We start from the raw sequence: 12118 nt of genomic DNA, 5'->3' as shown, positions 1-12118 counted from the left end.
CACGTCTGCTGCATCCTGCCAGCACGCCGGGAAGGGGTGCTCGGGCGCTTTGGCATAGTCACTATCCACTACGCGAATGCCAAGGCGCCGAGCGGTGCGCGAGCACCACGCAGCATTCTGGCCGAGGGAAGGCATGACGAATCCAGGCCCGTGACTGTTGGCAAAAAGGAAGTGGGGCAATGGAGCAGTGAGAATACAACGGGCAACAGCTCTGAGAACAACGACTCGCACGCACTAGCTGATCGCCGCTGGTCCCTTGCGCCGTCCTTCCCATTCGGCGGCTCATAGATATGTACGGGGATTCCTCGGCCCTTGTCCGCGCTTGAAGGAGCGGCAAGCTGCATTTACTCAAAAATAGGCGGCCTTCTTTGCGACGCGTCCGTTTCACAGATTATCGACGGTCTCTTTGAGCTGCTCGTAGCTTAGTGCGGCCATATTAAAGGGAAATCTTCAGTGTGAGTGGTAAAGCGCGCTGCAATGTCCAGATGAGGAGGTCCGGCAAGGTGTGCAGAGTTTGATGTTGGAGGCTTCATTCTTGAGCCACGACCGACGGGGGTCCTCTGCAGCTCACCCAAAGAAATCCTTTTAAGAATTCATCCTTCATAAAGCGGAAAGTGCACAGCCGGCGGTGGCACCTTGGACAAGCCGACCGCTGGTCGTCGCCGCTGCCGCTGCCGATAGCGTCGGTCATGAGCAACGGTGTTGGAGCCCATTCTGTTCTCCGTCAAGGATGTATGTACACGAGTGATGCCACACGGTAACGACATTTGCACGGGATAAAGATCAACCACCATGTGGCGCACCAGTCTATATGTACAGCACATGAAGGAGGCAAGCGAGGACACTCGTCTGAATGTGGACGGACATATTCTCGGCCGAAAGGTGGTCTGCACTGAGCACCCCCGGCCGCCGGTCCAACATACATCATTTGGTGCTTGCCTACAGCCTAACGCCAGTAGGCGCACCTTCTGCAGATGGCGGGCAGCTGGTGGCATGCATTGGAGGTACATGCTTGTGAACTAAGTCTATTAAAAAGAAACCTTAGTCTGAAACCAAATTGTTGAATACGTCATCCCGTCCCGATTACGGGACATGCGTATGCAGCGACTCAGCAGACCAAAAGTCGCGGCATGACACAATGACTGGTAGAGCATGCAGTAAGTACTCGCGCATCGCCAACGAAGCTCCATCTGGCATGCAGACGAGCAGGTTGGGGGACCGTGTAGGTAATGGATAGAGCAGCCTTCCCCGATGGGCACAAAGTTCAAGATCGTTGCATCTGTGACCAATTGGGATATCGAGCATTCTCAATGAGGCCGGCCTTCCTTTAACCGTGATGTTAGGCCGCGCCAATGAAGAGGGGATGTTTTGCCACCGACAATGTGTTCGGAAATTCCAGCAGGTGGTCGTTATCTGCGCCACTGGCAGTCTTCAACTGTTGCTCATGCAATGTCGTAAATTCCACCATTGAACCGAGCACCGAGCAATGTGAAATAGTCCAGGTTTACATCACAGCATACCTTCTGCGCGTAGTGTCTGAAAGTACATCCAAGCTGTGCGCCGCATGTCCTCCACGGCACGGCTGTCCTCCGCTGTGGCTAGGCCTTCCTCTTGGTCATCCCAATAATCGAGCATTGCACCTTCCTCTTCGTCTTCTTCCTCGTCATCGAGGTCCAACTCCCGCGCAAGTTGTGCGCTAGGCGGAGGATGGATGAACAGGCCGGGTGTGCCGGTTGTCGCGGTGTTCGCCTGTTCGGGAAAGAGCGAGGCGGCAAACGCGCGTGGGAGTGTTTGTGCAGGTGAACTTGGGCTTCGAGCCGACGAGATAGGAAGGTATTCCAGCTGTCGCGTCCCAAAAGGGATAAAGAGGTGTCAGTAGATTGCACATGCACTCGCTCGAGGTTCAGGATGCTCACCTGCCCCAATGCACCCGCATTGCGACTCCCGACGTTGACTTGACCCAATCGTAGCACCCATTCGTGGGGCGCCTGATCGTCCAGGAGGCCGCGTTCGCTATCGAGCAGTACGTTCGTTTTCGAATTCCGTGTACCATATATGCCGTGGGTACCGCACATTGATGGAAGCGGCCACTTTGAGCCATAGCCTTTCTGGATGGCGGATTCCTGTGCCGGTTCTTGTGCTTGTGCTTGGCCGTTCGTGCTCGCATTCTCAAGCTGACCATCGGTCTGTGGCGGCGGCGCCGGTGGCAGGGACGGTGCGATGTGTCCGTATCCGCCCGTATACGCACCTTGGGGCCGGTCCGGCAAGTCGAGTATGACGCCTTCGATGCTGATCGCGCTTCCTCGTGCGATCCAGGCACCAGGCCCAACAGCCCCGCTAGCTCCGTCCCTATCGCGCTCCGCTCGTCCAGCACTTCCAGCACTACCTATGGAGCCGCCCCCGCTACCAGCTGCACCACTAACTGCTCCTGCCCCGCCGCTATCTCCTCCGAGCGGCCGTGGAAGGTTAGCCTTGGCGATGAGCAAGGCAAGCGATGAAGTTGCGACGAAAAGAGTGCGTCGAAGCGCGCGGCGGCCCTTGCTTTTCGTACCATGGCTGTTGATCGCATCCGCGCCTGGCGCGCATGCCTCTGTCGGCAGAGGCGACTCGACGTACACAAAGACTTTCCCGGGGAACTCGCTCGTTGTCAGATGCCACATGCGCGCACGGATGCTCGAGGAAGATGTAGCCTGCGCGGCCGTCGTCGCCGTCGCTGATGGAGCAGCACTTCCATGCTGCTCCAGTTGATCCGCAGCGGCAAAGTAGGACTCTGCGTGCAGCGCCGTCTGCTGAAAAGAGCGGATCTCGACGGACCAACGGTTCGTGATGCGCGCGGAGTGTACGTTTTGCAGGCGCTGGTAAGTCGGCGGAAACTGCTGCGACGTCAGATGCGGCAGCCGCAATACTCTTCGGGTGTCCCACGAGAGACCGCATTCGGAATATTTGAGGGAATAAGCATGTATAAATAGCGGTAAAGACATATTAGAGCGCTCTTTTTCGAAGCTTGCATGGCAATGCGAATCTCCTCTCACATCGTCGCGCCCATTCTCTCCACGCCAACATCACCGCTGGATGGCAGGCTCACTGCAGGGCACCCGGATGGTCTTCCGGCTCTGGGGCGATTGCACCACGATCGGAAGCGTCGTTACAGGACCCGAGCGACAGAGATACTCGGACCGTGAAGTGGCATATCATACCGCGAACGTATCTGCATGGAATGTCGTGGAAAGTGTGGTCCACATGCAATCAAATAGTAAGAAGCTGATTCTCATCGAATCGAGTGTGAGCGGAACGGCGCATCGGCGGGTGAAGAGGCCTCCGAGGCATCAGTGACGTCGTCGTGACCATGTTTCGAAGAGAAAGCGCTGCACCATACACATTCTCATTTCTCACACTTGTTCAACGAGCAAGCCGTCCATGGTGGCAACGTCCACGCGCTCGCCAGAAGACCGAAAGTGCCAAGACAGGCAAGTGCTCTCATCACAAGGGTCATTCGATTCAACGGTGCGAGATGGCGATGCGAACCGGACTCATGCGGCCGTTGCAGGTCAGCTTCTGCAGGGCAGCCACTCCGGCCGGCATGAATCCTCTGACGTTGATGCGCAGCTCGCTTTCAAGGAAGCCAGCGACAAATATACTCACCCAACCCCAGCCTAATAGCAGCAGCATCTTATCGCTTGCGCGAAGGAACTTCACTTCGTCAGCTGCGCGGCAGGCAGCACCGGCTGCTCCAAAAGGCAGGAGCAGCAACACCACCGTCTTGTTCGCCCAACGTCGCTTTGCGTCGAATATCAACGGCAGCGGGCCTGTTACTGGTGGCAGCTTCCTCAGCGCCCCTCATACATCTCCCGGCCTCGGTGTACCTACCTCGCTCTCGCAGCCTGGCGGCTGGTCTCGTTTGCTGATCAACGCTGGCATCGTCGCCGGTGCCGCATTTGCCGCTCAGCTCTTTTTCAACCGTCCCCAACGCGACCACCCGCTGTCCGACTATGCGACGCACTACCTGCACCAGACGTTCCAATGGCTCGCCGGCGGTCTTACGCTTACGGCGCTCTCGGCCATTGCGCTGCATCGCACCGGCTTCTCCATCCGTCTGATGACCACCAGCCCGTGGATGGTCATCGGCCTCGGACTCATCACTTCGATTGGAGGCATGATCGGCGCGCAATCGCTGCCGACCGACTCTCCAGCCAAGTACCTTTGCTGGGGCCTTTTCAATCTCTCCCAAGCTGCCGTGCTCAGCCCGCTGCTATTTTTCTCGCCCGCGCTGCTGGCACGAGCGGGCCTCTACACCGCTGGCGTCGTCGGAAGCCTGTGCTACGTCGGCGCTACAGCCAAGGATGACGCGTTCCTCTGGATGGGCGGTCCGCTCCTTGCGGGCGTCACGGTTGTCGCACTCTCCAGCTTGTCCCCACTTATCCTGCCTGCGCACTACCTGCGTACGCTCGCAGTCTCCGAGGCACTCAGCTTGTACGGCGGTCTGGCGGTGTTTGGCGGGTTTATCCTCTTTGACTGCCAGAAGGTATTGCAGCATGCGCGTCTCGCTGAGCAGGGAGTCGTCCGACCGGACCCGCTCAGGGAAAGCATCGGCCTCGAGCTTGATTTCATCAAGTGAGTCATTCACCTTTCATCATCGTTTCTTTATTCGGAATGCTCGCTGATCGCATCTCATCCTCCTTCATTCTACCCAGCATCTTCGTCCGCATGGTCCAGATCCTTGGAATGCAGCAATCTCGTCGCAAGTGAAACAAGAAGAAAGGTGATGGAAACATTTAAAAAGCCACATTAGCAGTTCTTTTGTTTCTCGGTGTAGTCTATCGCATGCTTGCAGCACCACTCTTATTCGCATTTGCTTTGCATATCGCTTTATCGGGCCTTTGACATAATTTTTCCACAATGACCTCTGGAGCACCATTCCTGAGCTGGCCAATGGCGGGAGATGAACAAGTTTAATACTTGTTTGCGACACTCCCATCCGCGACGGCGGCCCAGAAATTCTGGAGCCACTCCGTAGCGGCAGGTTCCCCCATGTGATCGAAGCCCGGGGCCATGCGGAGGAAGGCACCTTTACCATAGTAGCTCAGGATCAGTGTGTCATCTACAACGAAGCGAGCAAGCAGTTAGAAGTCACCGTTGCTCAATATGACCGTGGAATCACGATCGCACTCACCGATGGGGAAGGTCGTATCCTCGACACCATTGATGGAGAGCAGCTTAGCGGCGTCCTGATCAAGTACGCCCTGGTTAAGCAGCGAATAGTTGGAAGCCACATCGGCGAAAGCATGCTTATCGTCAACGTATCCGAAGGTCGAGGCGAGTGGGGCCCAGAGGTCGACGGCGTACGAGAGGTGGTCGGCCGACTCAAGCCAGTCCCTGGTGAATGTGTAGTGGCTCGCGGCACCTTGTGCCAGGACTCCTTTGAGCCTGTTCTTCTCAGCGCGTGAGAGTTTTATCGACCAGTAGCTCCCCGTCGACGTACCCCACGCCCAGAGATTGTCCTTGTCGAAGCCCTTTGCGCCGGCATTCGCCTCGATCCAGTCGAGCAGCTGGCGCCAGAGCAACGTGTCGGCACCCGTGTCACGACCGGTGATCGGCGCGTCCCCTGTGCCCGGCATGTCGACGGTGATGACATTCATGCCGAGGGAGAGGAGCAGCTGTACATTTGTGAGCTGGCCGGAGCGGTAGCGGTCCAGCCCGCAAACAAGGATGACCGTTTTTGCCTTTGTGCGGTTGCTGCCGCCGTTGCGCTTTCCCTTGCTCAACGCGTAGTTCACGTAGATCGGAATCGTGTCGTACACGCTGTCGTGCGGTTTCAACTTGAAAGGGATATTGACGGTTTCAAAGCTGTAGTGCGCGAGGCTTTCAAGTGCAGAAAAGGAAAGCATCCATGCGTCAGGCAAAGAGCCGGAAGGAGAAATGAGCCGCATATCACACTTACGCCAGTCCGCGCTCGTACGTTTGCTTTTCTAGGTCCCAACAAGCCTTCTTGAGGGACGAATGGCTCGTATTTGAGTGCACCCAGGGGAACCACCCAAGTCGGAAGACCGAGGCAGTGCGCCTGAACAAGGAAATAAGAATTTGCAGGCAACCATAGGAAATGTTTAGTCTTGCTCGGTCGCAACTCACCATGCCACTGAGACACTCACAGATACATCTCGCTGGCCAGCGTGTTGTTTTTACCCTCGTAGCTCTTGGCCTGACTATATAGCTCTTTACCATGTTGGAGAAAGGGAAGTGCCCACTTGTCCTGGTCAAATCCATTGGGAGATACGTTGCCATACGCGGACTTGAGGTTATTGAAGATGAGTTCGATATCGTCGTAGTTTGTCCACGTGTCCGTTGGCCAGATCCCGATGCGGGTCTATTATACGGTGCGTACACTCCTCAGGCCTCAGCATGCTAGACCCAGACCGACTGCCTGATATCCGTGTATATTCGATCACTCACTCGAATACTCATCAGGGTTTCCCAGAGGAGATTGAAGGACTGATGCCACGGATACGCGTTGTAATTGAACTGTGCAGATGTGTTGAACATTAGGTGCGTCTCCGCCGAAACCGAGGCGATGCCGATGCCGGTGCCAAACCCGGAACCTAGCGAGAGAACGGTCCCGGCGATGAGGGACTTGGTGATGAGCTGCATTGTTGTCCGTGATAACGGGACTGAAGAGGAGAGCCAAAGAGAGGCGAAGGACAGAAGGGCGAGGTAGAGGAAGATAGGAAAGACATGTGAGATCTAAATCAGGTTGGGGCACAAGGCGAGCACGGAAGCGCTTGCTATTTATAGCGTCTTTCATGAAGGAATATGCAGTTCCCGCCCTGAAAAGGGACTATGACCCTAAAGCGTGTCGCTAGGCCTTTGGCACTGTAAATAGGGAGGCTTTAGCACAGAGCGCGCCAAACGTATCGATACTAGTGGCATGATTAGGATTGCACGTCTCTTGATCGTTGAGTTTTTGGAGCGAGGTGTAGCCGTACAAACACGAAGCATTGTTTCTCCAGCTGGGAGTCGTCGAGTGGGGTAAATGCAATTTCGACTGTGCAAACCAAGCCCCTTCAGCTTGGAAGTGGCGAGAGCGCGATCACAAGGCATTGCGAAAAGGGGAAACTCGGCATGGCTCGTCAAAATCGCGGATCGCCACAGAGACCGTATTGCCAAAGGCTATAAGCGCTCCTCCCTCTGATGCTGCGAACTCGAGTGACTTGATACACGACAAGCTGAAGCCATTCGATCTACGGACGGTTTCATCTTGGTCAAATCCAGTTTGTGTGCCGTTTGGAGCCGAGAGATTTCTTCCAAAGATGCTTGTTAGCTTTCCGCTGTGGCATGTGACAGCCACTCGTGCGCGTTAGCTTTGCCAAGGGGCGGGTGTGCCAAGGTAACAGGGATGTACCATGCGGTTCCGGAGAAAGGGCGTGCATACCAGCAGAAAGCAAATGAGATTGACTGGGGCTTAGGCTGCATTCCAGCAAAGCCGAGTCCTCACATCATCGGCGGCTGACTTTGTTTGCTGATGAAGGATAGAAGAATCGTGGCGGAGGGTAGCGTTTGTCTGCGGGAGATGAAAAGGGATCGGGCGAAAGGCGGTTATAATCATTTTTCCTCATTCATTGTTATCTGCTTTGCGGCTGGGGCCGATAACAGACAACCGTGCCATGGGCCACATTGTACCAGGAGATACGAAGACGACGATGATGGGGGGCGGAGAGGTCGCCCGGAGACCCAAGAGTTACATGCAGCCCTGAAGAAATTGGATGAGGACGAGGAGGCCGAGGGGAAACCGATAAAAGCGAGAAGCAGTAGGGTTGTGTAAATGTTACTCGGTGTTTTCTGAAGTCGTTCTCGCCGTCCCAGACATTCTGCGGATGCATCTGCTGATCTCTCTCCGCAGCAGCAACGAGGGGACCTTGACTGCTGCGCACGCGAGCCGAGGATCAAATACTATGCATTCCACGCTTGATAACAAGCCCTTCTCGCAGCCTGTTCTACGGAAGATACGGAATAGCGAGCAAGCGGGCAAACCTGTTGAGAATTCTTCCGCACCTCTAGCTAGCTTCTTGCTCCTTGGCGCTTTCGTTCTTCGGGTCGCGAAGCCTGCCAGGCGGCTAACTCGCCCTTGGTACCGCCGCATGCGACCGATGTGATGCTTACCAGGGATCGCTTTTTTCAGCGGCAGCGGACCAAATCACTTCTATAATAGGCAAGCTTCACGAAAGGGGGCAACAATGATACCACCAATCACTGACGCTGCTGACGGGCAAAGCAGTGGTGTCAATGGCAAAGCTTGCAGTGATAGTAGCTCTATCAGCGTCGCACTGCCGCCGTCGGACGTGTCAAGCATAGACACTTCGGCGCCTTCAAGCTCTGCATGTTGGACATTCGAACATGGCGGCTCCGAAGAAGCAAGTTCGACAGTTCAGACCTCAGAAACCTCCTTCGAAGGACTAGCGACGCCTTCCACTTCGATTTCTGCGCATTGTCGTGCTCCTCCTCCACTGTCCATCCCGCTGATCGTCAAGTGCTCGTCGGACAATCGCCTAAAGCGCCTCCGCTTCCCTTGTCATCGATCTGTCACGTACCACGACTTTCGAGCGAGGATTGCGCGCTCTTTTCAGCTCCTGGATGACTGGAGCCATCGGATGGACCTCTCAAGCGCTCGTAGTGGGGGTCATGATGCACACATCAACGGGTTTGCTGATGGCAGATCGGAGTACAGCCCATCCTCAAGCTATTGCGAGCATCATGCGTCATTAACCTCATCCTCTTCCATGCATGACTGTGCAGGGCATATACGACCAAACGACCACCCGGGTCGCAGTCGCACCACGTTTGACATATCCTACACGGATGACGACGGCGAGGAGTGCGAGATTAGCTCCGAAGACGACTTGCAAGAGGCGATCGCGTACTTTACACCGTCCACCCTCGATGAAGCCTTTTCAAGCGAATCTTCGACTTCATTTCCATCACATCTGCGTAGGGAGGAGCAAAATCAACAGCGTTTCGTGCAGATGAAGGTTGTCGCGCGGCTCCGGACCGCCATCACCCTTTCTGACTGGGGTACAGACTTGGACCTGGAAAGCGAGGTGGGCAGCTTGATCAATTCTTCATATAGTGGATACAGCTCCTACAGTTCGCAGCACGAACACGCTAGGATGCACATATCGAACGGTCACGCCCGCGCTCAGAAAGACCAATACGCGGACGGTAGCCGCTCTCCTAGCGGTGGGAGTATGGGTGTTTTGAGCCACGGCAGCTATAGCGGCTACAACAGTAGCAGTATCGTTACGTTTGGCTCGCAGTCACCCTCTATTTCTGCCTCAGCAACTTCTTCACTCAGAAAGGATTCTAACGAGCAGCGATATAGGAACCAAATACAAAGCGAACGCGATCCGCGTCAGCGACTGCACAACGAGCATGCGCGCGAGGACGACCAGCACTTACATCGCATCAGGAAGACGAACCAGCCACAATACCAGCGTCAAGTGCGCTTCAACGAAGAGGAGCTGGCGTCTGCGAAAGGTGCTGAGGGACGCGATGCGGACCTCGACAGTCTACACTACTCTGATTTACACATGCTTGGCTCGGGCGAGGAGAGCGAGGGGGAAGGTGAGGGAGAAACCTCCAGCAGCAGTGAGAGCGGTGGCGAAGGCGATCGGTCGTCGCATTCGGATGAAGCTGGTGCCCCGTTCCAAAGTTTTCCCTCAAATCGTTCGAATATGTCTGCTGCGGATCGATTTCGCATAGATTGGCGACGCAGGCGCAGCGAGCCGGCTCAAGTCTGGCAGGGCGGTCTGAACGAGCGCAAACTCGGAGATATGCCGCTGCAGTTGAACGGACACAAGCCTCACGCTGGGAAGAAACACGTGTTGACTGATACTCCGTCAACAGCAGTAGCGCCAGCTGTTACAGATGGGCTTCCACGAGTCAGAGCAAAATCAGAGCCGGGGCGCTCTACCAAGGAAGCGCAGTCCTCATCGCCTTGCCTCTCCGCCACAAGCTTGTTGTCGGGGCAGGTTGACCCTTTCTTGACGTTCGACGAGGGCCTCTCGCAGCTCGGCAGGCGGTCCGATGCGGACACGCAGTCCGTCCAGCTGTTCGGCAGCGGACTTGATCCGCTCGATTTGGATGACGATGCAGGCGAGGAATCGGACGACTCGCGCGGGACCATTTCGCGCAGTGGTGGAGGCGGGAGCAGGCCAGCGAGTCGCGGAGAGATCCATCATCGCGGACAGGGAAGGCTCAGATCCAACGCAGCTGGGACCAGCGGCAGTAATATCGCCCCAGAAGGCGTGGTGCGAGGACCCCTTAGCGAGCCGCCGCAGCAGAAGTACAGCGACGAGGATATGCGCTTGCTGCAGATCATGCAGCAAAAGCCCTGCCGCATGGCTGCTGTGGCCGTAGTTAAGGCCGAAGGAACTGGAATCGCTTTGGACCTCATAGCAGAAGATAGGCCGGACGAGTGCTCGTGTCGATGTTCAATCTGTTCGACGCCATTCCAAGCCGACTCGCTGCGTTACGTCTGCGACACTTGCGGACCGCGCAGGGCGTCGCTTTCCGCTTCGTCTGCTACCTCGATGGCTGGTTCGAGCGGCGAACAGCCTCAAGTGGCTGAAGATGGATGGGCAGGCGAGAGACTGGTAGGCGAAGGGCAGCAATCCACGCCGACATCGCGAGCCTCTGCATGTGTACGCGATGACTTGATGGACGACTTGCCTTCTGCTTGGTCTCAGAGTCAGGTGTGCGAAGTAAGTTCTGTCATTCCTGGTGTCTTTGGGGATACCTCTCACGAAACAGAAGAAGCAGTTCAGGCATTGAGGGAAGGACACGATGGTGGAGAAGGAGGAGAAGGAGAGAGAGGTGATGACGTGTTCACTCGTGCACGACGTTCGAGCAACACGTCGTCTGCGCCGCAGATCGAAGGCTGTGAGCTGTGTCTCGTTTGCATCGCCGAGCACGGGTCCAAGCATGTCGCTGAGTACGCTACTCGGAACGAGAAGCGGCACACCTTCTTCGAGCTAGTATATCAGGACGGTGTTTGGAGATCTGTCGGTGAGTGAGTGCGCGCGCGCGCATGTGCAATGGTGTCGGTCTACGAGCTGACCGAAGGTATATTTGTGAACACAGAAGAAGAGGGTGACGCAGTCTGCGAGCAATGTGAACAGGACACGTGGCTGGGGGGACGCTTTAAGTGCTCACAATGCGACAAGTATCAGCTTTGCGGCGACTGTTTCCTCAGCGTACACACGCTGTGAGTAGTATTTGTAGCCTTTGCAAGCGCCAAGCTGACAGCGGTTCGTGTCAAGCCACGCACCGCATCTATTCAAGAGGATGCCTGCGCCGCCGCCACCTGCTCTGCCTCCATCTATCCCGTTGGGTGCTATTGATGTCCCGGTCATCGAAGACCCGGTGCATAACGGCATTGAGTGCGCATCATGCCACACATTCCCTATTATCGGTGTCCGCTTTCACTGTGCCAGCTGTCCCGCCGGAGCCGACTTCTGCGGCATATGCGAGGAACGCGGCCTCTCGGCTTCCCCAGCCAATGGGCTGGACCATTCTGATTCGCACATCATGATCAAGCTCGCCGCTCCGATGAATCGCCGCTTAGTCAATTCAGTGGTCTCTTCCCTCATCGCAGCACAAGCGAGGCTGATTGACCAGGTGACCAGTCGCGCGCACGCTCCCACCCTGGCCATGAGCCGTTCACCTGGGGTCCCATCTGGCCGCCAAGATTCTAACTTGTCTCGAAGTAATGGCTCTGTTCAAGCACGGTTGGAAATGCAGTCCCCACCAGGCTGTTCAGAATGCGGTAAAGATCTCGCCGGCGGCCCAAGGTTCTTATGCGCTCGCTGCCCTCTCAGCCGCTCGTCCTCGGGCCATTTCGGGTACAGCCTATGCCAATCTTGCGAGGTTAGCTCTCTTCTCATACACGACCCCTCCCACTTCTTCCTCAAGATTGCACGGTCGATGTCGCACGCACTGCTCGACCCCGGCCTCACTGATGGCGGACCGCTCTTGCCGGCACTTTACGAGGCCACTCGCATCGCTGCTAGAAGGTACTCGCTTGGTGGCTCGCCTCCGCAATACTCAATCCAACGACCGGTGCACAGCTGGC

At 56.2% G+C, this 12118-nt stretch overlaps 4 protein-coding genes across 4 annotated transcripts; 2 read left to right on the top strand and 2 right to left on the bottom strand.

Moving 5' to 3' along the window:
- Positions 1 to 1498: 1498 nt before the first annotated feature.
- K437DRAFT_256907 (uncharacterized protein) lies at positions 1499 to 3209 on the bottom strand. Its single transcript, XM_013387483.1, has 3 exons — positions 3033 to 3209; positions 1917 to 2907; positions 1499 to 1842 (listed from the first exon to the last, which is right to left on the bottom strand). Exons 1-3 carry the CDS (start codon positions 3044 to 3046, stop codon positions 1510 to 1512), a joined length of 1338 nt encoding a protein of 445 aa, XP_013242937.1. The 5' UTR covers positions 3047 to 3209; the 3' UTR covers positions 1499 to 1509.
- Positions 3210 to 3598: 389 nt separating this feature from the next.
- K437DRAFT_224731 (uncharacterized protein) lies at positions 3599 to 4746 on the top strand (the record flags this gene model as incomplete). Its single annotated transcript, XM_013387482.1, has 2 exons — positions 3599 to 4611; positions 4692 to 4746. The coding sequence occupies 2 exons, from the start codon at positions 3599 to 3601 to the stop codon at positions 4744 to 4746; spliced, it is 1068 nt and encodes a 355-aa protein (XP_013242936.1).
- Positions 4747 to 4782: 36 nt separating this feature from the next.
- K437DRAFT_130303 (alpha/beta-hydrolase) lies at positions 4783 to 6910 on the bottom strand. The gene is made up of 6 exons (XM_013387481.1): positions 6778 to 6910; positions 6448 to 6662; positions 6147 to 6361; positions 5939 to 6088; positions 5171 to 5859; positions 4783 to 5098 (listed from the first exon to the last, which is right to left on the bottom strand). The coding sequence occupies exons 1-6, from the start codon at positions 6794 to 6796 to the stop codon at positions 4950 to 4952; spliced, it is 1437 nt and encodes a 478-aa protein (XP_013242935.1). The 5' UTR covers positions 6797 to 6910; the 3' UTR covers positions 4783 to 4949.
- A 985-nt stretch (positions 6911 to 7895) lies between these two features.
- On the top strand, positions 7896 to 11225 carry K437DRAFT_130129 (uncharacterized protein). The gene is made up of 2 exons (XM_013387480.1): positions 7896 to 11056; positions 11128 to 11225. The coding sequence occupies exons 1-2, from the start codon at positions 8226 to 8228 to the stop codon at positions 11138 to 11140; spliced, it is 2844 nt and encodes a 947-aa protein (XP_013242934.1). The 5' UTR covers positions 7896 to 8225; the 3' UTR covers positions 11141 to 11225.
- Positions 11226 to 12118: the final 893 nt, after the last annotated feature.

Source organism: Tilletiaria anomala (assembly GCF_000711695.1).
Source record: "Tilletiaria anomala UBC 951 chromosome Unknown K437scaffold_48, whole genome shotgun sequence".
In the NCBI taxonomy this organism is placed as follows: domain Eukaryota; kingdom Fungi; phylum Basidiomycota; class Exobasidiomycetes; order Georgefischeriales; family Tilletiariaceae; genus Tilletiaria; species Tilletiaria anomala.
The sequence above is the reverse complement of the archived record's forward strand: the minus strand, read 5'-3'. Positions and strand labels throughout refer to the sequence as shown.

Coding starts and splice junctions, on each gene's coding strand:
- K437DRAFT_256907 (XM_013387483.1), bottom strand. Junction 1,843..1,916: donor ATGCGGGTGCATTGGGGCAG/GTGAGCATCCTG, acceptor GGGACGCGACAG/CTGGAATACCTTCCTATCTC.
- K437DRAFT_130303 (XM_013387481.1), bottom strand. Junction 6,362..6,447: donor AAACCCTGATGAGTATTCGA/GTGAGTGATCGA, acceptor ACCGTATAATAG/ACCCGCATCGGGATCTGGCC. Junction 5,860..5,938: donor ACGTACGAGCGCGGACTGGC/GTAAGTGTGATA, acceptor TGCACTTGAAAG/CCTCGCGCACTACAGCTTTG.
- K437DRAFT_130129 (XM_013387480.1), top strand. CDS start 8,226: ATGATACCACCAATCACTGACGCTGCTGACGGGCAAAGCAGTGGTGTC.